We start from the raw sequence: 27,591 nt of genomic DNA, 5'->3' as shown, positions 1-27,591 counted from the left end.
ACCAACTGACTTTGGTAATGTGTAGTTAAGAAAATGTGAGACCTATTGGCTTCACCAGTGCTCGTTTTTTGTTGTTGGAACAGGTCCTCCCCAAATGGAAGAAAGGAAGCAATGCTGAGTGGGCAGTGCCAGTGCTACAAAAAGACAAGTGTAGTGAGCTGCCCCACTGTGTCACCTCAGAGACCACAGTAGAACATAAAAATTGCAAAAACGTTCTCAACAAAGTGTTTGTTGCTAGTGGAGCAGAACACCCAAATAGCAATATATCATTTTACCTTGCAGTAGAGCTCTGAGTGAGACAAATAGGACTTTGCAAGTGATCTTTTTAAGTCGCAGCCAACCAGACAGCGCAGCTGTCCGGTTGCAAAAAGACTTCTTCTGACTTTCTGGAAACTTGCCCTGGGAATACATTCCTCCTGTTGCTTACCATTGGCTTTGTGGTGTGTAACTCACATTTTCTGGTTTTGTTTGCTGTCGTTATTTGTTTTAGGCGGCTCAGTCCATCCCGCTCAAGGAGCAAAGGCTTTTCACACCACATCTCCTTGTATTCTTCCAGAGTGCTCCTCTGTGCAAGAAGGCCTGTAAATCTTGTTCTTATCTTGTCACATTTTCTGAGGTTTCAAAAAGAAAGCTCAGATGCTAGGCTTTGTCTTCGGAGGGAGCTTGGTGTTGATTTTTCTGTCTCTGACTTCAAAGTGAACGGATTTATGTGACAATCTTGCTGGATACTGGAGGTAGGAAAGGGTTTTTTCAGCACACAACAACATTTAATAATGCAAGTATTTCAGAATATACCAGAATTAGGAAAGTGTCTGTTGGAAAAAAGTACTTTGGTATGATCAATACAAATCAATGCAAAAAGTGAGGCTATTTCCACAGATTAATGTTTGTGCTCTGTATAGCTTTAAATATAAAAACTATATGTCTGTCCAAATGTAATGGTCATTTCAATTGAAATTGTGTTGTCTGTAATGGCAGTGTGCTACCACACCATGCATACTCCACTCTACACCACTCCATGCCACTGCACTCTACTCTGCACCACTTCACTTTACACCACTCCACGCCACCGCACTACTCCATCCTATGCCACTGCACTCTATGCCACCTTCTGTACTCTATGCCAATGCGCTCTACTCTACACCACTGCACTCTTTGCCTCTGCACTCTACACCACCCCAGTCTAGGCCACACCACTGTACTCTGCACAACTCCAATCGGTTTCTCTCTGCAACACTGCACTCAACGCCACTGGACTCTATGAGAAAACACTACTTCAATGCATTCTACTCTGCACCACACCACTCTATGCCCCTGCACTCTGCCCCATGCCACCTTATGCTACTTTACTCTGCACCACTGAACTTTACACCACTTTTGTCTACTCTATTACACTCTACGCCACTGCATTCTACTATGCTAGAATTTGCTCTGTGCCACTGAACTCTATGCTACTCTCCTCCACTCTGTGGCAGTCTTATCTATGCCACTCTACTCTATGCCACTGCACTCTACCCAGTTGCACTCTATGCCACTCCACTCTGCACTAGTGTAGTCTACACCACTCCTCTCTATGCAACTCTACTCTACACCACTCTACTCTACACTGTTGCTCTCAGCGCTAGTGCACTCTATGCAACTCTACACCACTACACTGTAAGACACTCTACCCTATGACACTGCACTATCCATCATTGAACTCTACCCCATTCTACTTTGCAGTACTGCACTCTATGCCAATTCACTCTATGCCACCCTATTCTGCATCACTGCACTCTACGGTACTGCACTCCTAGAGCACTCCACTCTATGTCACTGCACTCTACGCTGCTCCACTTTATGCCACTCCGAACCACTCTATGCCACTCTACTCTGCATCACTCTGTGCCACTTTACTCTACGGCACTGCCCTGTATGCCACTGTACTCTGCACCACTACACTTTACGCCAGTGCCTCTTCTATGCACCACTCCATTGCACACCGTTGAATTCTATGCTGCTGCACTCTACACCACTGGACTTTACGCCACTGTACTTTGCAACACTGTGTGCCACTGCACTGCACACTAGTCCACTCTACTCTGCACTACACCATTCCACTATAAGTTGCTCAATGCTACTGCACTCTGCACCACTCCACTCTATGCCACTGAACTCTACACCACTCTGCGCCAATGCACTTTACGCCACTACACTCTATGTCACTGCACAGTACTCTGCACCACCGTACTTAATGCCACTGCACTCTGCGCCAGTGTACTCTATGCCACTCTAATTCACTGCACTCTACAACATTCTACTCTGCAACACTGCAATCTACATCACTGAACTCTTTGCCACTCTACTGTGCAGTACCGCATTTTATGCAACTGCTCTCTGCAGTCCTCCACTCTACGCCACTGCACTCTATGCCACTGCAGTCTATGGCACTATACTCTGCATCACTCTACGCCACTCTACCGTGTATCATTCTATGCTGCTCTACTCCACTTTGCAACACTCCACTCTGCACCACTGCACTCTATGCCACCATACTCTACTATTCAACACTCTGATCTGCACCACTGTATTCTATGATGCTGCACTGTACGCTGCTGAATTCTATGCTGCTGCATTCTACGCCACTACATTCTACACCACTATGCTCTGCAGCACTTTACACTAGTCCACTCTACTCTGTGCCACTCCACTGGACGCTACTGTATGCAAATCCACTGTATGCCACTCCAGTATACAACACTTTATGGCACTCCAAGAAACTCTACTCCACTCTTCACTATTCCACTCTCCAACACTCCACGCTCTTCTGTTCCACTAACTTTTTTGCCATGCTGAAAAGCAGCCACATTGTTGTGCAGCATGGTTCAAACACGTTGGCAAAGCCAATAGCGGTTGCGTAGGCGCGATCAGCTGACTTTGCTAATGCTTGTTTAGTTAGCTCAATTATATTCTTGATTGAACAGAAAACGTTCAGCCTTAATCAAGTGAACATTTAGAGCTGGATTCACTAACATTTTGTAGCAACTTTCCCACACTGAAACAGGTTGCAGACATACTCCTGCCAAAGACACAAATAAATCCGTTTTCATGGTGGAAATAGGAAGAAAACGATACCAACATTAGCGCAGGTGTAGCGAAAAGAGGTTCCTGGGGAGGAAAATGCTTTTTCATGGGAGAAAGAAAGGAAGTTAAGCACTGCAAATCCATCATTACTTTGCGTCTACACGTGCAAAGCTTGAGCAACAATTTATGCATGAGAGTACTACACATTTTCAGAGATACTTATTACATTTAATGCGAATTACCAGACAGTTGGAAATAATTTCCAAGCAGAGTAACCCTACATACCCAAATTTCTGACTTTCACAGCAGCTCCTTTGTAAATCAGCTATTTTTTTAAATATTGTGTTTATTGAGATTTGCATCGAAGATAAAGAACAACACAACATAATAGATTCAAATACGGAGACTGGCATTAACAACTGTTACATGGCATAGCAAGAGCTATAATCGTTACAAATGGCAGTCTGAGTCTGTTGAAAGCCATATGACAAATCACAGGACTAATAAAAACGAAGTAAATTGAAAACCAATGTGTGCAATGGGGCTGGAGGCAAGTACAGCGTGAAATACTAATGGTTATGTATACGGTGGGGGCATAAGGGGTGGCACTTCATAGTGGTGTTGGGAAGCCAGTACCTAATGTCATAGCTGTCGTGTAAGAGGATAATGCGTTGCAGGGGACAGGGAGATGTGGGATATTACCTCCAGGGACTCTCGGGAGGCATGAAAGAGGGATGGGGGGATGCGTACAATAAGGCCTCAATTTGAGGGTGCCAGTGTGGTAGAATCAGGTGGGGGATCCTCTGGGGTGGAGAGGTGTGTAAAATGCAACAGGAGCATGTGCCATACAGGAGAAATGGGACGTCTGCGGATGCGGCGTGCCTCTTAGTATCGGAGAGCTGTGCCCTCCGCGTGTCCCATTTCCACATCATACTGTAGCAGGCCTCCATAGATGGGGTGGTATTGGCCTTCCAATGTAGTGTAAGCGTTCTTTTGGCTGGCAACAGGGTTGGGCTAGCAAAGTATGTGCGGACAATGTGTTCTTTCCTATATTTAAAAATGCCAAGGGCTCAAGCCTCCCAGGAGTTTAAGTCAGTGAGTTCAGGGACTTTGTGTAGTGTGGTATGTATACTTAACAAATAGGTGTGGGGAGCAAGGCAAGACCATAGAGTGTGCTGGAGAGCAGCATCATCCGACCTACATCAGGGGCAAGTTAGATTCACTGCTGGTAAGTGCCTGTTAAGTTGCACAGTAGTTAAGCATGCACAGTGTAGTATGTGAAACTGTATGTTCTCAAACCTCATGTTTCTTGAGACTATGGGGGTCAACAGGCTGGCGGTGCCCCTGCAGGGCATTCTGACCGCAGCGGTTTGGCTGCGGTCAGATGCGGAAAACCGGCGGTCTCCCGCCGGTTTTCCGCTGCCCTTTAGAATCGCCGCCATGGGGATTCTGACAGCCCATACCGCCATCCTGTTCCTGGCGGTTCTCCCGCCAGGAACAGGATGGCGGTATGGGTTGTCGTGGGGCCCCTGGGGCCCCTGCAGTGCCCATGCCAATGGCATGGGCACTGCAGGGGCCCCCGTAAGAGGGCCCCACTTTGTATTTCAGTGTCTGCTTTGCAGACACTGAAATACGCGACGGTGCCACTGCACCCGTCGCACCTTCCCACTCCGCCGGCTCAATTCTGAGCCGGCGTCCTCGTGGGAAGGCTCTTTTGCACTGGGCTGGCGGGCGGCCTTTTGCAAAAGCCAGAATCACCGCAGCGGTCTTATGAGCGGAGCGGTGTTCTGGAGGGGGGAACTCTGGCGGGCGGCCTCCGCCGCCCGTCAGGGTTAGAATCACCCCATATGTGTGGAAAGGCTAGCACCTGAGCCCATTCCTTTTCATGCAACACCCTTCCAATGTCATCCTCCCATGTGGCATGAAGGGGGCCCAATGGATACCAGTGTGACTAAGGATCGCCCTATAGAGCCATGCGATCAAGCGCCATCCCTTCCCATGCTAAGTGTTGTTTGCTATACAGCGTGGGTGGGAGGCTTCTCTTCTCTAGTCTACTACGACCTATAGCAAGCATTGTGAAATTGTCGACAGGTAAGAAACTGCCAAGCCGGGAGGTCAAAGTCTGTCTGAAATTGGGCAAAAGAAAGCAGATGCCCATCGGAAATAGATCACCGGCTGTGGTAAGTGAACAGTACTATCAACTACCAAGAGCCCTGGCAGAGTATGTGCCTGGGTAGCACGGAGGACCTACCAGAGTGAATCCCAGAGCATATGGAAGGACATAGTGCATGTGAGCACCCATCCTGTAGAGGCATTTGGAGACAACATGTACTTAGAGCTAGCGCAGAGAGTCAGTTAGTGATTGCAGGAGTAAGAGGCCTCCGATTGCGGTGGGAGTTAGGGGTGGGGAATGATGACAAGTTTCTCCAAGATTTCAACTGACTATCCACCTGGTGACTTTTTGCAGTTAGGCTGCCAGGAAATATGTTTCAAAGGAGCGGCTGGCCAATCTGCCCTCTCCATAGGGTAATTGCAGTTTTCATAGAGCAATCTTCTGGCGGCCGTTCCCCGAAACGAGTTAAGTAACCAGGGAGTCATGGTCCCAAAAGAAACAGCGAGGAGGAATCACCCGGAGATTGGAAAAATAATACAAAAGATGAGGTAAGATCACCATCTTTAATAATGCAGTCCTCCCCATGGTGGCAAACGGTAATTTTGTCCCAAAAGATATTAAAATCTCAGCGATGTCAATACTTGACATAAGATTGCCCTCAAAGAGGTCAGCTGGAGAGTGGTGTATTCGGATTTCCAGAAATTGAACTGCTGATTTTTGCCAAGTTACGGGGACCATTGTAGTGAGATTTGGATGTTGATCAGAGTTGCCTGGGCGTCACGAAGGAACAAGAGGAGATCATGTACTTAAAGTAATACCACCTGTGTCCAGTCCGTGACGGGAATGCCCCAGTGTACACCGTCCCCACTGAGCCAAATACCCAAGGGCTCCATGTCCTCACAAAGAGTAGAGGCAAGAGCGGGCACCCCTGACGCGTCCCTCATTCCACCGAAAAAGTCCCTGAGATGAGTCATCCCACCCAGACCCTTGAGAGTTGTTTTGTGTATTGAATTTGCATGTAAGCAAGGAGGCAATTGCCAATGCCCATTCTCAAGTACGCAAAAAAGGTAGGACTAGACCAGGGAGTCGAACGCCTTCTCCAGGTCCAGCACCAGGCACACTGAAAAGAGATAGTGACCTTGCAGCTGATCCTGCACGTGGACAAGGTGCCGGAGGTTGTGGCTGGTGCTGCCGCCAGGGACAAACCTATTTAGATCCAAGTGAATGAGTTCTGGCAAGATTTGGGCATGATGAGAGGACTGCATCTTCCCCAGAATTTTTTAATCTGCTCCTAGAACAGCAATGGGGTGGTAGAAAGTCACATTGGTAGGGTTCTGGTAGGGCTTGGGGACGGAGGCTAAAAAAGACTCCTGAAGAGAGGATTGCAGTTTGCCTCGCCGAAGGGCCTCATTTTACATGTCAGCTAGGTAGTTGAGGTGCAAGGATCTCGGTGTATGTGCTCTAATATTCTATAAGTAGTCCGTCAAGGCCAGGTTTTTTTTTATCCCTGGACAAGTCTTGGATTGCTGTTTGACATCTGCCAGAGTTATAACTGCGAGCAAGGTGTTCCAGGTAGCTGGTCAATGCTCAGAATGGGGAGGTGCTCAAGGAGCGATTCAATAGTGCCATCGCCGTTTACACAAGGGGCCTTGTATATGTGGGAGTAGTAACTGTGAAATGTTGGAAGGGTGATGTGCTGTTTACAGTACGACACCTGAGGGCTAGGATGAGGACTTCCCATTGCTCCTGGTGGATCAGCCAAACAAGGAGGCACCATGATTTATCACCTTCCATGTGAGATTTGACTGCATACGCAGTAAGGTTGAAGCAGCGCAAGTGCTTCAACACAGGGTGACAGGAGGCGTCCTGCTCAGCCTGGCTCTCTAGCAAGGGTAGATCTTGTCCTGCTCCAGATTTCCTTGTCTTGCATATGGCGGACCCCAACCACTTCCTGAAGGCAAATACTATGGGTGACAACCTTAAAGACATCCCACTCAAGGAGTTTATCAGAGGCATTACCGTCATTTTCAGTAAAGAAATTGTGAGTATGTGAACTCTGGGAGTCCCGAAATGCTGGGTCCACCAGGTAGTCTCGGGGCAGACGCCAAGTGGGGGTGGGGGGTTGAGGGGTCTGTGGTCTGTAAGGGAAGGCACAAGTGTTTGGGAGCACAGTATACGATTTAGGTGCACAAATGTAATGTGGGGTGTTAAATACAAGGAGTATGTTCAGGAAGTTGGGTTGAGGGCTCTCCAAGCATTTACTGGTGCCCAATGTTGTACCCAATTTCAAACCTGTCTGTTTGAGTGTAGTAAGGGGAGCATGGCAGGAGTGGATGGGAGCAATCTAATTATAGGTTGAGGACACAATTGTAGTTAACCCCCAGGATCCACGAGAGGTGAGTCTTCTGGGATAGTATGCCAGAGAGTGGCATCCAGGAGGTGTATTGATCAACATCAGGCATGTATAAACTCAATTAAAAAGGGGAGGCCGGTAAGGTGACCCTTAAGATGCACATATCGCCCATCTTTGTCAATTATAGTACTGATTGCTTGAAAAGGAGTCTCTGGGTGGATCCATATCAATGCACTCCTAGCATAGCTGAGTATGTGGTGGCAAAGATTGAACCACGCTAATGCTTTGGGAGTCCAGACAGTTCTGTTAGGGTGGTGTGCGTCTCCTAAGGGAAAGCTGTATGGGGGTGGTGTAGTTTGAGGTAAGAAAAAATATAGTAGTGTTTGCGTGCAGTGTGCATGCCCCTAACATTGAGGGTGAGGAATCTGGTTGATATTAAAGGTGCCATTAGGAGGATGGTGGGAGCATGGTAGCTATGAGGCCATGTACGGGCAAGGTGTGGCCTGATGTGCCCCCTTGGCCATGCTTCCACAATTGTGGTGTTCTGTCTGCGCTTTGTGCCACCGTAGCACCTAGTCGGAATAGTTAAGGGTGGGGGATAAGCATGGAACTTTGAACAAAGAGAGCTTACCGCAACAGGTGGAACGCCCAAACTGGGTGGTGGTGGTAGCTAACCTACTGAATGGGGGGCAGTCATGATGTGGGACAAGAGTGGCCATAACAGTCCACCCTATTAGCATTAAGCCAGTGTAGTTGGGCCCAGCAGTTGAACTACAGTGTAGTGTGAGGTGCCAGCTATGGGCTATACTATCGCGTGGGTGGTGGAGAACAGTTAGGTAGAGCACAGTGTCAGCAAAAATGCAACATAGCTGCAGTAATAATGATAAATGTCAAAAGAGGCATTAAAATAGTTTATGTAGTCTGAGGCATCACCAATGGGAGAACAGGTGAGGGCTGGGTGGAGGCATAAGAAGAGTCTGAGTCTCCATCAGTGGACAAAATGTGGGAAACCACTGTCTATATCCAAAGGATTGCCTCCACACTCACATGTGCGGCTGCTGGAAGATCTTGGTGGCGATTCTCAATTATCTAGTCTAGTCTTGGGGCATTCAGTGAAGGTGATTTTAGTGCAGAGGGCCCCCTCATGAGCGACTTCTGCATTTCCATTTCAATCTAGGTGGCCTAGTGGTTCTACTATTTGGGCGTGGCAGGGAGGTATCAAAATTACTGTCTATCCAGTCCCATGCCTCTTTGGGGTCAGTGAAAAAGTTAGTCTCGTCCTAATGTATAATCTTGAGTCTTACTGGATATAACAAGGACGTCTCTTGGTTTCAAGAAATTTAGTTTGCTGGCGTTGAACCGCAGTTGTGTAATCCAGGAAGATCATAACATGCTTGTCATCCAGCAAAACTGGGCTGTTAAGGCGAGCAGTACGTAGGAAGGCATCCCGGTTGTGGAACTGGAGTAGCTTTGCCAGCATAGGTCGAAGCCGTGTCCCAGGGAGGGCGGGGGGCTGCGCCATGTCAGGACGCGATGTGCCCGTTCCATTGAGAAGAAAGTGGTGAGGTCCGAGGCAGGGACAAAGGAGCGGAACAAAGTGTATAGGAATTGCAGAGGGTCCTTTCCTTCTACCCTCCCCAAGCAGGTCAATTATCCAGATGTTGCTTCTGCAGGAGCCCCCCTCCCCATCATCAGCATGTTCTTCAAGTGTACGAATTCATTCCTGCAAATTGAGAATAGCTTTTTCGTTTGGGGCTAAATCACACTCAGACTTTTTTCCCCCTCAGCTGCTCCATCCTTAAGTTTTCTGTGGTTGTCTTTGACTCCATGACTAGAGACCCCAAGGCAGTTTCCATGGACTTGCGGGAGCTTTCTAAGCCTGCTAAGACTTGATTCAGTTTATCCTGCAGAGGTTGTGAGGATACAACGGATGGGTCTTGCAAGAGGGCATTTAAGATTATGGAGGTGGGTCTTTTTGTGGTGTCTTCAGGGTTGATGAAGGAGTTTTCAGATGATCCATGGTGTGTTACAGCGAGAGGGTGTCTACCCCTCAGTGAGGTGATACCCGGGCAAGGAGAAAGATCCAAGGTGGGTGTTGGAGATGGCCATTCTTAGGGGATTTCACTGAAATGTTTTGCTTTTTCCTCCCAGTCTTTTGCTGACTCTTTTTGCATGGCCTTAGGTCTGTGGGCACTTTCCCACTGTACTGCAGTGGGAAAGTGCGTGTGCCCCGTCGACACATGCTAGGAGGGGACGCTTATGTAATTGGTTTGGATGCTGTACCCTTGAGTGCCATAAAAAAGGTACACCGCATACCTGGGCGGGTACAGCCCTGGCTACTAGTGGGACATTGCACTGAGGGTGCCACTCAGTAGAATAGCCTGTATAGCATGTAGCTGGCCTGCCAGTGCAGGTCTGTGGAAGTGCAGTTGTGCTTGGGCTTAGGTTGGCACTACTAACGTTGTAGTTAATCCTGAGGGGACCTTCCTCTACCCTTAAAGCACCCCCTGAAGGGCAGGGCAAGTGGTAGACAGGAGGCTGGGCAGGTACATACGAGTGTCCCATGCCCGGTAGGGAAGAACCCCCACGTGGGTTCTCCCTAGCTAGGGGGATCAGCGCTTCCTGTAGATTTTTGCTGATTCCCTATCTGGTAGCCTTATGGCCCGAGGCCCTTTACCTCTGTCAATATAGTGTGGGAGCGGGCACACCTTCCTACATATATGAGGAAGTGACTCTGGCCAGTGCATGCGCATGTGCTCACACACTGGTGTGCCGAACATGTGCTAGACCTCTCATGGCAGGCCTGGGTGTGCACTTGCCGCTATGGGGTGTTTTAATATGTAGTCAGCCTGTCATAACAGGCCTGGGTGTGCGCACTAGCACCTATGGTGCTTTAAACCAGAATCCAGCCTGTCGTAGCAGGCCTGTGCATACACACTACCACCGGGGGGGTTAAATATGTATTCCAGCCTTTCATAGCTGATCTAGGTGTGTGCACTAGCACCTATGGTGCTTTAAACCTGTAACTTGCCTGACTTAGCAGGCCTGTGTGTGCATTTGCACCTTTGGTGCTTTTACACTTGTTTAAAACCAGTCAGTACAGTTTGTATGTGCACAAGAGCACATATGCCTAGAGAGTGAAGACTATACATGTGTGTTTTCACTGCATAGGAGAGGTGTTCTGCCCATAGGTTAACATGTGAAAAGTGTTACAATACACCTAGCTGCAAAAGTGGTTTGCAGCAGAGCAGCCTCATGTTGTTTACAATCATCGAATGTGTCTTGACAAATCCCTTTCTATGGTAAAGGTGGCTTTGTCCACAATCATGGGGAAATACCACTTCTAGAACTTTCTCTGCCCTAAAATGCTTTGTGTCTTTTAATTCAACTTGAGTCCACACTTTTAGTGATGCTCCTATGGCGCTAAACACAGTGCCGTATTTACAAGGTGGCGTTAAGGTGGTGTAAATATGACCCCTTCCCACACAACACTGTGCGTGTAAGGGGTGTGCAATGGGTGTTGCTGTGGGCGTGCCACAGCAACACCCATTGCATTTTGGCGCTGCCTCAGATTTATGAAATCTTGTAAACCTGAGGCAGCGCCAAAAATCTAGCGCCACCCCCATGGGGAACAGGGTCAAGACTGATGTGCATATGGCTGGGTCCAAACTGGGGTGGCATGGTGAGCAAGACAACTGATGGATTAAACCCAGATCTGTGACTGGGGGTGAATGTTTGATTGGTTCCGCAGTCTGTTCATCATTTGTGTTTGTTTCCCTTCAAATAATGTTTCAACTTAAAGGGGTAGTAATTTAATTAGTTTTTGCAACTTTAATAGCAGAGGCCTCTTGCGGCTACTATTGACATAAAGTGGTGCCAGACCCGAGTATTGAGTTTCTCCAGTTAGCTCAGAGATCACCATCAGATTCAAATAGCACCAAAAGGCAATAATGATCTGACCCACTTAATTAGCAATCTCTCCAAAGCTGTCAGCAGCTGAATTCTGTCGGGTTTCAACAATGCGATGAACCAGTAATGCTCAAGCTCAGATTAGACAGTTCATTATTACAAAGATGATTGATTTAAGAAAGAATTGTATACAGTGGTGTATTATGGGCTGGATTACAAACATTCGCACCGTCATTGTACTAATTGTACGTTACAAAAACACAATTTGCACTGATGGGTGCAAAGGGACATTGTTGCACGAGTGAAGCAGAGCAAATGTGGGCGCAAAGTGGCATCTCAGTGGAGTAAATTCATGAAATACCGCCCAGTATGGTTGAGGAGGTCTTTGCTTGTGATGCACATGGGAAACTTATAATGTTAACTAATTGGTATAACTGTACATCACTTTTGCAACTGACTGAGCTATCTGGGTGCCAAAAAATGTACTACTTAGGCTTCCTACTTACATACCATCATATTGCACATATATATGGTGTCCCCGGAATTAACTCCAAAGTACAGTTATAATACACTCAAGCTAACTCCACATTTTCAGTTTCCAGTACATTGTTGGTGTTATCCTTGACAAGGTTATTAGGCCAATTTGAAAGTTTGCACGTATAAGGGAAAAGCCCGTAATGCCCAGAAGCATCCATGGGTCAGGGCCTACATTTAGAAACACAATTCTTACATATGTATTTTAGAGGTAAATGTGACTTATTGTTTTAATTTAAACGGTCTTAAAATGGGGCTGCCCTGACCCGTAAAGAGCATTCCGAGTGTAAAATGTTTCGATACATTTCTTGCAGATAGCTGAGCTTATCGCGGCAGAGTTTTATGACCAGGGAGATAAGGAGAGGCAGGAGCTGAATATTGAGCCAACGGTAAGTAGGATGTTGTTGCATTAACCCTCCATTGATCTCACTGCCATTCAGTAATGTATTCCAGTGTTATAGTTTATATGGTCAGCATGTAACTGGTGACTTGTACATTGAACCTGCATGTTGAGTATTTTCACTGACGTGCTGGTGACCAGAGTTGGATGCAATAGCTTCTCCATGACCATGCCGCAAACCAGATGTTTGATTTACACAGCTGACTGCACAGAGATGTCAAGGGATTTTCAGAAGGATGTCTAGTAGACCTGTGCAAAATTGCAACAGTTTGATTTTCGAATTTTTGTAAAATTTACACAAAATTTCATGATGATAAATACTGCAGTATCATGCATTAATATTGAATACGGAACATAGTTACCTCCAAAAAATTAGGAGCAGTTTGAGAAGAAAATGTCTCCCGCAAGACATTTTCTACTGGTGTGAACCATTTTCTGCTTCAACCGGTCTCCGGCTGCACCAAAAGATGTGAAAAGTTGGAGCTGTGAATTTCATGGAATTTCACAGCCCTAATGAAAATTTTGCACAGGTCTGCAATTCTGTTCTCTGTGCTAAGACGTGCATGTTTCATCTGAAGCTTCCTACTTCATCAGAAAAAAAGTGTATTACTTAGTATTCAAAGAATTTAATGTAATGCCAGAGCAGGCTTCACCAATGATGCGTGCCAAGTGACTTTTCTGCGGAGTGTGCTATATAAATACACCAAGTGGGTCAGTCAGCTCTTACAATAAGTGGGTCAGTCAGATCTATGGTGATTAAGCATCCTCCTGGGATTGATGAGAATTGTACTCTTGAAAGCTATAACCACTATCTGTGTTGGAAGGAAGTGTTAGCTGTATCTTGTAACCTATTGTGTCATTAACAAGTCCTATTTAGGATTGGGTAACACAATGTATTTTTATACATGACACAAGACTTTGCTCAATTGGCTAATGTGGACTTCACTAAAAACTGACAAACGTTTTAGTGTCGAAAAAATAATTCAACTTACAACCCGTCCAAAGCAATACAGAGTTTAAATCTTGTTAAAACGTGCTATAGGTAAAATCCAAATAGTATTTATTACTCAGTAGTGTATTATCAACGAGAATCCACAAGTTGTTAGAAAGTGATGATATTGGAACAATAAGTCTTTGAAAGAGATTTAGTGAGAATTTCCTTTGAATATCCTGTTGGGAGAGCACATCCATGTTTGTGCTTTCCTTTACTAACCAATGGTTTGATTTTTTGGGGGTGGTGTTATTCTCTGGCATATCGTTATACAATTAACTTCGAGTAGCAACCTAATAGCAGCACGTTTCCATATATCACCTTCCTTTTGTGTTTTTTCCTGCATTATTTCACATTTTGGTTATTGTGCAGTTGTGTACTATTTTATCTTGGATTTCAGGATTTGATGAACAGAGAGAAAAAAGATAAAATTCCCAGCATGCAGGTCGGATTTATTGATGCCATCTGCTTACAGCTCTATGAGGTAAGTGAAAGGTGGATATCTGAACTGGGAAACCACACGCTGGATTTTGCAATGAACTAACAACAATGTGAAAAAGATTTGTAAAGTCATCAATACAAAGAAAAACACGAAAGGAATTAAACGAAAATATAAAAAATGTGATAGCTAGGAAGATGCTTGAATTTGATTCAGGTGATAAAGCATGAATATCTCCTGTGTTATTAATATTGTTACTGTTATTATTTTCGTTCTTCTTCTCAATATTATCATCACCACTTTCTAAATTATAACCACATTTTCATCAAAGTATGATCTAAAACATAAGGGTTTGATTCACAAACAGTATGTTGTAGTATGAAAACTAGTAATACGTGGTACTATTGAGCATACTAAACATGGAATTCACAAATCTGCAGTCGTAAACCTCTGCCTTTCTTGCCTTTTCTATGTGAATCGCACCACGATGGTGGAGATCTGTGCACATATTAGTTACTTAAGCAACAGGGGGAGTAGTGGGAAAATGGGGAATAATTTCTCAGAAAAGGGTGGGGTAAAGGGGAGTTGAAAGATGGGAGCAAGATGCTAATGTGAACCCCCCCCCCCCCATAAAAGAGTAAGACCATTGCAATTAAAACAAATCCCAAAAAATCTGAGAGTTGTATCTCAGTGTAGGAATAGATCTGGACATGAGTGAATACACACTTGTATATTATCTTTGTAACTTGGGCCCTATGTATGTAAATGTTCTAAATATCTATGTGTTATATTATTTTTAAATACATGTATTTTCCGGGGTTGAAAAACCAATCCATATAAAATATATATCTTCTTTAAAAATGAGACTTGAGAAATATTATCTATCGTCTCTCTTTCATGGATGGGTTGTGTCATCACTATAGCCAGGCTCCAGCTTTATTTGCGAGGTCAGATTGGGCAGTTTGTTTTCATTGTCAGCATCTCCGCCACTCCCAAAGATGTGGCCTGGCCTTCAATTTTATGAGGAGCACCCCCACAATCAAAGTAATGGCACAGATTTTTATGCAAGTGTACTTGGAGTTGCTGCAAGAAAAGACCCTTTGTCACCTGTTTGGAAATCTTCAACTTCTCTTTGGAAAACTTGAAAGTCAGTTTTCTGTGTCTAGGCAGAAGTGTGTATCACTTCCGGCCACATGTTGCTTTCTGAGACCATTGTGGGCATTGCATTTTGGACTTGAACTGTCGCTGCTCTACAAACTCCTGAACACCATGCTGACAGATTCATTAGCAACGAGCGTGAATCTGGTGCATCCTTCCTTAGCCCGACCAAGGCTTCTGTCAGCAGCAGCTCAACACCTAGAATGCACCGAGGAGCAAAGGGCTTCACAGTGGCACAAGTACCCTGATAAAAGGTGGGGACAGAATGCTCATTGTGCAGCAATCACCTTGTAAACAAGAGTAAGGTACTATGGGCCAGATGTAGGAAGGTCCGATTTTGCGAATCGGAAATTGCGAGTCGTTGCGACTCGCAATTTCCGATTCGCAAAATCGGATGCAGAACGGTGTCTCACACACCGTCTGCGATTCGCTACGGGGTCGCAAAGACCCACCTCATTAATATTAATGAGGTGGGTCACATTTTGCGACCCCATAGCGAGTCCCTGCACTCACAGGGATGGTGGCCTGCTGAAGACAGCAGACCTCCATGTCTGTGACTGCTTTTTAAATAAAGCAGTTTCTATTTTTATTTTGCAGCCCGTTTTCCTTAAAGGAAAACGAGTTGCAAAATAAAAAAAATAACGAAACCATTTGGTTTCGTTTTTCAGAGTAGGCAGTGGTCCATTGGACCACTGCCTGCTCTGAAAAAACATTTTGGGCAACATTCACAAAGGGGAAGGGGTCCCATGAGGACCCCTTCCCTTTTGCGAATGGTTACCACCAGTGTGACGCTGGTGGTAACTGTGGATTGCTTTGCGTCCGCATTCGCGTCACAAAGCAATTTAGCATTGCGATGCGAGTCGCAAATAGGAAGGGGACACCCCTTCCTATTTGCGAGTCGCATTCACAATTTGCGAGTCGGTACCGACTTGCAAATTGTGAATGTACATTGCGATGAGCATTTTGCATGGCGCAAACTGCGATTTTCGCAGTTTGCACCATGCAAAATGCTTGCTACATCTGGCCCTATATCTTTTCAGCACTCCCACTTCCATACCAGTAAACATCAAGAGCACAGTGGTTCATGCTTTTTTTTTAATCATTAATCCATTTCATTACTTTTTCATGTTGTCTATTCTCTTTAACCAAACGGGTACAGGAAACTGCAAATCTGATGCAAGCCAGTCAGAAAGGTGCCATGCATAAATTAGACATTGAGCGCTTTCAAATCAAAATGTCACCCGTCTCCCTATGCCAGTTACATTAAATGAGGGCAGATGAGCCAAGTTTTCAAATTACTTTGCGGACACAGTAATTAGAAAGGTAAATAAATAGGAACCTGTGTGTTTTGAGTAGATTGATTGTCATTCTATTTTCCGCTGGAATGCCATTCTAATTGGTTTTGCTGTGTTAGTAGGAGGAAGAAGGGATTACAAAGTATGGTATAGTTAACTCCTGGAAATGAGCTGTGTTAATGAAATAAACTACTGCAGACGCAGAGTTCGACTACAGAAGAAGCGACCTAATAATAAGCTGCTGATGTCATTCTGAGAAGTTATTCGCCACTAACATGTCCTAAAGGAATGATAGCTCTTCCAGTCTACATCTCTGTAGCACTTTTTTGGGTCTTCAGGTCTCAATAATAATTACTTATACACATGAACTTTATTCGATAGGTGAACGGGACATATCTGTGCATGGAAAAGTATGTTTGTTCTTATTTCTCACTCTAACTGCGACCACTGTATTGAAAGCTGTACTCGACATTTTCTGAAGCACACAATTAAAAAAAAAAACATTTTAATACAGCATCTTGGTTTCAGTAAAGCATAGGAAACCGGAGTTTAAGACATTATTTTATCGTTCAAAAAACAAATAATGGACTTGGGCTCATGTGATGAGATGGCCTAGCTTTAGTAAGAAGACTTAGGGTTCAGAGGATTTTGCTCTATCCATGTCTTCAATTTAACGACTAAGTGGACAATGGGCAGAACCACAACTTAAAAACAAGCAATGTTAAAGCCAGCTTTTCAAGCTTTAATGTGTTGACACATGGAAATTGTATTTGTTTGTATCAGTGTGTGGCTGGGTTAGCAAATTAATATATTTTGGGCTTGACAATGCTCATTGTAGGAAGCTGGCTCTATATATACTGTACCAAAATGAGGCATAGTGTGCACAGACTCAAGGGGTTCCCCAGAGGCTTAACAGAGGCTAAAGTAGAGCTAATAATACTAATGCTCTCTTTTGTGGTAGTGTGGTTGAACAGTTAGTCTTATTAGAGGGTAGTGCAAAGCTTTTGTTGTACACACACAGTCAAGAAATGAGGCACACACTCAATGACTAACTCCAGGGCAATGTTTTTATATAGCAAAAATATATTTTGTTACTTTATTACTAGAACCAAAAGGTCTTTGTTGCAGGTCAGTACAGTTGTAAGTAGATATCAGGCATATGTATCAAATGTACGTTGTTTGGGTTTTGCGGGTTAAGCAGTTTACAAGTAAGTAACACTTTTCAATTTTAAAAGTTGACTGGGATTTTTCAAAGGAAGCAATAGAGTTCTAGGAGAGAAAATGTGTTGACACATTTAACAGGTAAGTATTCAACTTATGATCCCAGTATTTGGGAGTTAGGATGTCCACAAGAAAAAAGTTCAGGTTGACCCTAAAAGTGCACCACCAGCAACATGGGGCCGGCTGGGTGCAGAAGTCAAAGTTGGTGTCGGGTTTTCAATGGAATTCTATGAGGACTGGGGGTGCTCAGTAGAAAACAAATTTCAGGAAAGTACCTGCAGTTTCAGGACACAAGCCTGGGGGGTTTTAGGTCAGCATCGGGCGGGAGGGGCACAGGTCAACACTCAACACACATCCTCAATGGTGCAGGGGCTGCCAAGTGCAGGGTGAAAACACAAACTTGGGCTCCCAATGCTTTTCAATAGAGGGATCCAAAGGATCAAGGAGGAGAGGTGCTCACTGTATATTGCTGGACTGTCAGTCAGATTCCCCAAGGGCAGTGGGCTGCTGGTGCAGGAGTACCTTTCGGCATCAGGAATCTTTGTTGGATCGAGTCACAGTCTGGGGGTTCCTCTGGATTTAGGCTGCAGGCGTTGTCGTGCTGGACAGGAGAGGTCAACCCAGGGTGCACTCAAGGTCAGAATCACTTGGGGACGTTCTCTAGACCAGTGGGCCACCTGGATTCGGGCCATGCCTGACAGGCTGGCAGGCCTGGAGCCAAGTCAGTTGTCATCTGGAGTCTTCACTTCTAAGGTCGGCTTGGCTGTCCTTCTTTCTTCTTTGTTGAGATCGCTAGGTATCTGGTGAGTAAGGTCTAGGGGTGCCCCAAAATACTAGATTTAGGGGCGCTACAGGGGTAAGAGAGCAGTAGCCAATAGCTACTGTGCCTGAGGGTGGCTACCCACTTCCTGTGTCCACTCCCTTTGGGGAGGGGTAAACATTTCTATCCCTATTGGTCCCTCTCCTCCAAAACAAGATGGACAATTCTGCAAGGAGGGGGTCACTTCAACTCTGGACACCTTATAGGTGGTCCGAGCAGCAGTGGTCACTCCTCCTTGTTTTACCTAATTTTCCCATCGGACCTACCACCAAAAGTGACATTTGGTCCAGGGGGGCGGGAATCTCCACTAGCTGGAGTGCCCATTGGCACTGTAACAGGAGGCCTGAGCCTTTGAGGCTCAGCGCCAATTGTTGAAGTTCCTGCAGGGGAGGTGTGAAGCACTTCCACCCATAACAAGCCTTGTTCCTGACTCCAGAGAGCACAAAGGTTCTCACCCCATGGGGTCAGAAACTTGTCTGTTAGTGGAAGGCTGGCATAGACTGGTCAGCCTTACACTAAAAGGTTGGGTAAAATACAGGGGACATCTCTAAGAAGTCCTCTGGGTGCATTTTACAATAAATCCAACACTGGTATCAGAGTGGGTTTATTGTGCTGAGAAGTTTGATACCAGAAGCCATCATAGAGCTACAAAGTTTGTAATGACAAACTCCCAGCCCCAGTACTTAATATGGCCCCACTGCACTTACAGTGTTTAAGAATGGACTTACACACTGTAGGGACTTATTGCTCATGCAGCTATGCCCTCACCTGTGGTATAGTACACACTGCCGTAGGGATGTAAGGCCTGTTAGAAGGGTGACTTACCTGTGCTATAGGCAGTGGTTTGTGGACAAGGCACCATGTAAGGGGTACTATGTTGACTTTACCTTTTTCTCTCTCCCCACCAACACATCTGCAATGGCAGTGTGCATGTGTTTGGTGAGGGGCCCCTTAGGGTGGAGCAAATGCTGGAGCCCTTAGAGACCCTCCCTTGTCACAGAGCCCTTGGTACCACTGGTAACTTTTACAAGGGACTTAGCTGTGTGCCAGGGGTGTGCCAATTGTGGAAACAGTGGTACAATTTAGGCAAAGAACACTGGTGCTGGGGCCTGGTTATCAGGATCCCTGCACACACTCAGTTAAGTTATCATGGGGTGGGGGGAACCATGCCAAAAGGGGCACTTTCTTCACTCATTATTACAGTTGAGGGACAATTCTTCATGTTGCAAATGTGTTTCCTAAGAATTTCTCGCTGTGTCACTGGATTCAAGCTAGCCTGGCTGATGAGGGGTGATACACAAAAACTGGTCCCAGGATGCTTTCTTCCAATCCAGGGAGGACTTGGCCAGGCAGTTCTGCCCAGACTGTTCTCATGAGGAGCAGGGTCAAGTCTGATTTGCATATGTCTGGGTCCAAACTGGGGTGGTATGGTGAGTAAAAGAACTATGGATTTGGACGAACGCACATGCCAATATGCTTTTTTTCTAATTGAGGGCTGAGACACTGGGGTGACCCACCTTTGCACTTCAAGTTTTTTCTTTGTTGGTGCAATATATGGAAAGGTCTCGCAGCCAGCATCATACCAACTTTCCTTCCATTCTAGTATGTGTTTTTGCACTTTTGTACATAATAATTATCCTTATATTGTAATTACACCTGCATGTCTCTTTATTTCTTCCGATTGGCTTCATGTCATGTTGATATAAGCAGTGTTCTGCTGCCCTTTGAAGGATAGGTTTGTGCTTAATAAACAGCCAAAATAAAACAAAACAATATATTGCTGCTTGATGCCTGTCTCATCAGCAGGGCCATCAAATGAATGAGTCAGCCCATTGATGTTAAATAATGCTGAACATTTGTATTGTGCACACATGGCCCCTTTCACCATTTCTTCCTTGCCTTGCACTGGTCCAGCTATGGTTCAGCCCAATTATTCTATTTGGAGTAGACCTTGCCAGAGCAATGTGCTGGGCATGTATGCTACTGGCTACCTTCTCCACAAACCCATTCCCTTACACAAATATATTAATAATAATAGCCACCCCCACGAAATGTTTTCAGACCCTGCACCAAATAAATGTACGAAACTGGGAAAAAATAACAATTTGAACGAGCAGCATAGCATTTGAGAAAATCACAGAAAAATACGGAGATTTCTGAGATGAATAAGCTGGTGCAGCGAGTTTCCTTCAAACACAGAACAAGAGAAGCATGAGAAGCAGCAGTGCACATCCCATAACAGAAGTAACTTTAACAGCAGTTTAGTCATAGTTCATGAAAAAAACATACAATTTATATACATAACACGAAAACCATTGATTTATCTTTATTTTCCATTAAAAAATAAAATAAAAACGCATTTATTAATTTGAAAAGCAACTGAAGGCAAACAACTCCTTACAGTAGATCAGATATGCAATCATCTAATCTTTATGAGAAATATACTGATTAGTATTAGTAGCTGAGCAGGCGTGAGCCATCTAATATTATGTAATGCCATTCATGTAAATAAAATGTGCTCATTTGTCTCCATATCCTGGACAGATTGCCTACAATGTAATTGGTCAACAGTGGCGGCTCGAGGGGTGCGGAAGGGGCGGGGGAGCTCCCAGGGAGAGGGGGAAATAAACATTAATTTAATAAAGAAACAACCAGTTACCTTCCCTCGTTGCCATGCCACTCCTCTCCTCCACCGCAGGCTGCAGGCAAAGGCTCCCAGCCTGCCCTGCGGCCAATACTGACTCTGCTTAGAGCAGCATCATTATTAGCTGCGAGTGCCCAGAGACGGCACTCCCAGGCAGACTGGGAGCCTCTGCAGGCTGTCTCCAGCCCGGCAACTGTGTTGCTGGGCTGGAGAGAGCATGAGAGCATACTGCGGATGTGTGTTTGGCCGGCCCAAGACGGCCGGCCAAACATACATGCACAATGAGGGGGAGTGCTGTGCACTCCCCCTCACTGCTCGTCACCCTGTGGCCCCGTCCCTTTACCAGAAAATGATAATAAACCCAGTTTATTATTGTTTTCTGGTAAAGGTTTTGCAGATGCCGCTGCTGGCGGGAGCAACGCTCCTCCGCCCTAATGGAGGAGCTGCTTCTGTTGGTCAAGTTGCAGATCAAACCATGTAGTCAAAACCAAATTCTAAACCATGTGAAAACAGCAGTCATGACACAATCCAACTCCAAAGACTGACAGCTAGCCATACAATAGGGTGTACAATCCATAAAATGAATTGGGAAAGCAGAGTCAGAACCGCGCCAAGGAGCGTGCTCGGCTGCAAACGCCAGAGCAAGAGCCGGCCAACAAAATATTTAGTATGTAAATATTGCAACATTTGTCATGTGAATTATGGTACAGACTTGTGTGTTTCTTTTACATGTGGAAGCATTTCACTTTAGTGCATGAGATTGCATTACTGCATTCATTGGCAACTATTAAAGGCGATCGGTTTTAAACATGAATCTAAAAACATTTATGAACTTCCTCCTACTCTGATAATGACACAATTAGTGACGCAAGTGGCAAGCTAGTTGTCATGTACCACCTACACATGGCCCTTAGCGTTAATATAGTTACAGGAACGATATTGTGAGCTAAAACTTACAAAATAGAGGTTTTTGTACAGCTCAACTTCATGACCTAAATTATTTCGAGGTACTCTCAAATGTGATAAGCAAGAAAAAGAAGGAACAGTGAACTAAAGAAATTACTTAGACACATTCAGTTTGGGCAGGTGGGAAGCCATGATTGCACTCCGATAATTCAGTTCAGCTATTGCAATGGGTTCTCTTTCTCTATCACCGTTCCTTTGTGTTAAACTCAGTGAAGAGCTAAGTTAAACGAAACAATACACGGGATGCAACAAATGCACGTGCTGCCTGAAAAAACAAACTTACATAATAGTCTATCTATAAAAAACTACAAATTTAAGGGAGGGCAGGGCACTCTGTTGAGGTTTAACTTGATTGCGTTTGGCACACCTCATGTGAGCAACAAAAAAAGAGCTTTCACATTACTACACAGAGGGGTTGAAGCTCCACCCAGAAGTTGGTCTGAGTTAGTTATGAATCACACATATAGGCCTATGCCTGATCTGTTTATTATGAAATGTTACGATAGAGGCAGTCGTCCTGGCATGTTTATTTAAAAAGCATACATTAAAATCAGTTCATTTAAAGAGGGGTTGTTATTACTCTGTTTTCAAAGCAAGTAATATTTTGTTGCAAGGTACTCAAAACAGTAGGCCTGAGATAGTTGTGTCAGAAAATTATAAGCTTGATTGGTATGCTGGAAAAAGTTATGTCAGATGTCATAGGTCTGACCTGTTTATTATGAAACGTTTTGACAAAAGCAGTAGGTCTAACTTATCTACTATGAAAAGCATTTGTTAAAGCCTGTAGAACCTAAGCAGTGGGTTGTTATCACATTGTGTTAAATTATAAAGAGAGATATTTTGTTACATGGAATCTCCCACATTACCGTAGTGGGCATGGGTTTTGGTACTGGTCACCCACTCTGACAAACCATGGAAGTAGAAGATTTTCACTGTAACAATTCTTGTAGGCCCAATGAGAGGCACTGTATAATGCTTTAATTTTGTAGACATGTATAATTCAGTAATTGTACGTATGATAGTTGCCAGTTTATGTGCACAGAATGCTTGTATTGGTCATAGTGTCAAGCCAATGGTAAACGGTAAGCACCTGGAATCAAGCTGCTCTTATGGAAATATATATATAGAAAGTTAAGTGTGAAGAAGGGTAAGAGATGCTATATTTTAGGTCCCACATACAAGCGAACTTTAGCTGTTTGATTTTGAAAGACCCCTTACCCCAAAATTTACAGTCAGCTTAAAGCCTGCTCATTTCTTCCATTGGTTGGCTTTACTTTCACTCTTATTTTCCTGATTCTTACTTGATGGTTTTCCCTCTTCTTCTTGTGTTTCTCCTTCTCCTTGCCTGGAGTGTACCTTCTTTACCACACTTTTGATTGGCTGACCAGTATCCTTCCACTGCTCACTTTTAAGCAAGTACTTTTTTCTTTTATATTAGGCACCCCATGAGAGTGCATGTGTTCTCCAGCTCTCTCTCTGTCGCACTTCTCCCCCACGCCACCTATCCACCCATGAGCTCTGTGTTACTCTGTCTCTTGTGCTCCTCCCTCGGCCAAAGCATCAAATGCCCTGTGTTTCTCTCTTCCTTGTGTGCTGCTTGTCCCCTTCGTTATCACTTCTCCACCCACCCAGCCTTATTTTTATTTAATACCGCCCCTCACTCCCCATTGCTCCCCGACCTCCAACCTATTTCCTCCATTGGTCGCCCTCCCCTCGTGGTCCTTATACATTTTAATGTGACAGAGACTACTAGCTGCAGATTCCTCACCTGTCAATTTCCAAGGCATCAGTCAGGGTCTGGAAGGATTTTGTGAGCAGTACCCCTGCTTGCTGTCTGGTAGTATTGGTCAGCTCCGCTAGCGTCATCCATGTTGAATTGGCATTGAGGTACCTATATAGGCATCACCCAGGCATGCTGATGTAATTTCTTTTATTTCCACTTCACCCAGTGAGGTTCAGGAGAAGACATACCCCTTAGTCATTTTTGACTGACCTTTTTTTTGCATTTTGTTGATAATTTTCGGGAATTTCCTCCTGGTATGTTAGGAGAATGTCACCTAGAAAGACAAGATTCAAGTCCTGCGAAGCCTGTCATCGGCTGATGATGGATCTGCATCTTGTCTGACTGTGGTGTGTGGAGTGTAACAATTGCCGCATCATGCACTCGAAGGCTTTGAGGAAGTGGTCACTGAAGCTTATGATGGCTTGGCATGCCACTACATGCAAATCAAGTTCCCGGTCGAAAGTGTGGCCCTGGGACTGGTTGCAGAGCCCAAAGTCATTATTGTCCTACTCCAAGTCCTCTGGACAATCGGGTAAGGCGAGGCACAAGAAGAAGAGCAAGAAGTTGAATCGATCTTTGACTTCGCCTCGTCTGTCGGCCAACAAGATGTTGAAGAATCAACCATCAAGGCCTGGTTCTTTGGAGTCTGGGCCGACTCTGCGCCTCCCCAACTTTCAGGAAGCCAAAGCGACCCCCGCCCAATGGAAGGTGTTTTATGGGGCCATGTGCCTCATTTTTGGCTGGCTAATCCCCCCCAACTCGCCTCCGGGCCCCGCAAGATGAGAGAGGGCCTCGTATGGTTCCGCTCCTGCCACAGCTCTAGTGGGCCCCCAGGGATCCATTCTTGGGTCCAGACTGGCGCCAGTCATACCATCTCAACTTTTTCTGGCTCTGGCCCAATGCCAACACTCCTGGCGCCACCTGGCGGCGTCATCCCCATTGTCATCCTCAACTCCAACATGAAGTCAGACAATGCATCTGACTCCAAAAGGAAACTTGCTTCCTAGATCAGAGCAAGAGCCCTGTTCCCTTGGGCTGGGCCTCAGCAAGGAATCTGAGGGGGTCGATGGACCCTGCACAATACCAGCCCTATGTAGAAGACCAAAAATGGGACTGGTGTGAGCAACCGGGTGACACCAGTGGCCATCTGGATACTTCTCCAGATACTGCCATGCTTTCTCCTCCCCCCCCCCTGGCTACAGAGGACGGGCATCATACACAATGGTGGTGCCGAGGGCAGCTCAGTTCCTTGACCTTCAATTGCCCTCAGTGGCAGACTAACATCTTGAAAAAGGTGTTGCAACCAGGAGTTTCCTTGTCTGAACCCCTACTCCAGTTCAATGACACCCTTACTGATGTCCTTTTGAGGGCTTGGTCCAAATCCAACACGAGGGCTCCCACTACTGCTGCCCCACCCCTGGGGACCCAAACTTCCCCACCCAACACCCTACCACCGAGAGCTTGGTGGTCCAAGCCTCAACATCCCAAGGCATGTCCCCTACTGCCCCTCTGGATAGGGAATCCAAGAGGCTGGACTCCTTGTGGAAGAAGTTGTTTTCTTCTGCCAGTCTTGCATTGTGGTCTTTGAACACCCCATGGCTTTTGGGCCGTTACTTCCACCCGCTGAGGGACACGGTTGCTCAAGTGCTACCATAGGTCGTGGAGGAGGCATGGGCCATACTCTCTCAGGCTGGTGAAAATGGGAGGGATGCAGCAAAGTTCATAGTACAATATGGACTTGACACGACTGACTCACTGGGCAGAGGGGTTTCATCGTTGGTGACTCTGAGGTGACTGGCCTGGTTGAGAAAGTCTAGCTTTTCAGGGATGCTTAAGCTTCCCTTATAGACATGCCTTCTTCAGGAACAAGGCAGATGCAGCACTGGAGCCCTTTTGGGCTCTCGGGCTACGACCAAGTCCTACGGTCTCTCAGCGGATACCCGTTATCCCTAATCTGCCATTTGCTCCTTTTTTGGCTGTGGAAGGGGCTTTTAGCCACACCAATTCCCCCCAAACCACAGAGCCCCGCATGCGCCCCATCCTCTGCGTGGCTGAGGGCATGGTACCCACAAACCTCGCGGGTCAGGTAGCCAGCAGTCTGCTTAGTCCACCACACCCGTGGCAGCTGCAGCCTCCCAGCCTTCCTAATCTGCCCCTTTAACATCATGGGCACCCAGGTGCAGAAGGAATTGGCATCATCCGCCCCACTGGCAGTCAATAACAGTGGGCAGGTGGGTATTGCAAATTGTCTAAAGGGGCTACTCCCTCCCCTTCGATACTACCCTACCTCTCATGCCACCATCTCACAACCAGCTGATGGAGAATCATCTGTCCCTTTTCCATGAGGACGTTGCAGCTCTCTTGGCCAAGGGAGCTATAGGGTTCCAGTGCTAGAAGTAGGCTATGGTTGCTATTCCCTCTATTTACTGGTTCCCAAAAAGGACCAGGGCCGTTGTTCTATTTCTGATCTCCGAAGACTCAGCCTCTTTCTCAAAAAGGATACATTCAAAATGCTCACGTTCAATCAGATCTGACAGTAGTGACAGGTACATAGCTCCTGGGATGGAGCTGCCATGTGGGAGAGGTGGATATCAAAGGACTCTGGTCTCCTGCGGAATCAGGACTCCACATCAACATGCTGGAGCTCTGAAGTGATCTAACTGGCATTAAAAGCCTTTCTAGCCTCTATCAAGAAAGGCTAGTGCAGGTGTTTACAGACAACACCACCACCATGTGGTACTGCAACAAACAGGACGGGTGGGATTGTGGACCTTTTGTCAAGAGGCCTCGTGTCTCTGGACTTGGCTGAAACAACAGAACATTTCCTGCTGGTTTAATACCTGCCGGGCTCTCTGAACACCAGGACAGACAAACTCAGCCATTGATGCCTAGCGGATTACAAATGGTGTCTCCACCCAGAGGTGGTGCAAGGTCCCTTTCAGCAGTGAGGAGAACCTTGGTTACATCTGTTTGCCACCGCTGAGAATGCGCAATGCCAGCAGTTTTGTGCGCTGGATTTCCAAGGCAGATCTCGCTCTGAGGCACTTTTCATCTCAAGCAGGCTTCAGGCCTCCTGTTCACCCTTTCCGTCCATACTATTCCTGCCTAGAGTTCTAAGAAGATCATGAATGACAGGGTACAAGTCATTCTTGTGGCTCCAGACTGGGCATGAAGAATATGGTACCCCGAGCTACTGGACATGGCCATCGATCTTCCGATCAGGCTGCCCCTTCGGGAGCAGCAGTGGAGGGTTCTTCACCCAAACCTGTCCACTCTCCACCTTCTTGCAAGGAGATTGAGTGGCAGCAACTGACAGCTTTTGACCTTCCTCCTAAAGTCTGTCACAATATTCTGCCAGCCAAGCTTCCCTCCACCAAGACGCTATGGGGGTCATTACAACCCTGGCAGACGGTGTTAAAGCGGCGGTAAGACCGCAAACAGGCCGGCGGAAAAAAATGGGAATTATGACCGTGGCGGAAACCGCCAACAAAGACAGCCACTTTAACACTCCGACCTCCACGGCTGTACAGACAAACAGCGCGGCGGTCACCGCCAACAGACAGGCGGAAGACAAAGTACCGCCCACAGTATCACAACCTACCAATCCGCCACCTTTTCCGGGGCGGATTCACCGTGGATAAAAACACGGCGGAAACAGCCATTTCAATGGGAAAACGCTCACCTCTACACACTCCACGAGGAAGGAGGACACCATGGAACCGGAACTCCAAATACTCCCTGCGATAGCCTTCCTGCTCCTGTACGACCATCATCAACGCCGGCGCCGAAGACAACGGTGAGTACTGCACCTACGACATAGGGGTGGGGGGAGGCAAAAGTCAGGGACACACACACGCAACACCCCCACCCCCACCCCGACCCTCACCCACTACAACACACAC

The 27,591-nt window shown here is 46.0% G+C and overlaps 1 protein-coding gene across 8 annotated transcripts in view; it reads left to right on the top strand.

The window, feature by feature from the left end:
* The window catches only part of PDE5A (phosphodiesterase 5A), a 639,000-nt gene that overhangs the window by 596,441 nt on the left and 14,968 nt on the right, over window positions 1–27,591 (top strand). For all 8 annotated transcript variants that reach the window (XM_069230182.1, XM_069230181.1, XM_069230180.1 and 5 more), the window contains 2 exons: window positions 12,287–12,361; window positions 13,764–13,847. In XM_069230182.1, coding sequence (XP_069086283.1) covers window positions 12,287–12,361; window positions 13,764–13,847 — 159 coding nt within the window. The remainder of the gene's footprint in view (window positions 1–12,286; window positions 12,362–13,763; window positions 13,848–27,591) is intronic.

Source organism: Pleurodeles waltl, chromosome 1_1 (genome assembly GCF_031143425.1).
Source record: "Pleurodeles waltl isolate 20211129_DDA chromosome 1_1, aPleWal1.hap1.20221129, whole genome shotgun sequence".
Lineage (NCBI taxonomy): Eukaryota > Metazoa > Chordata > Amphibia > Caudata > Salamandridae > Pleurodeles > Pleurodeles waltl.
Note: the sequence above shows the minus strand (reverse complement) of the source record. Positions and strands in the feature narration are given on the sequence as shown.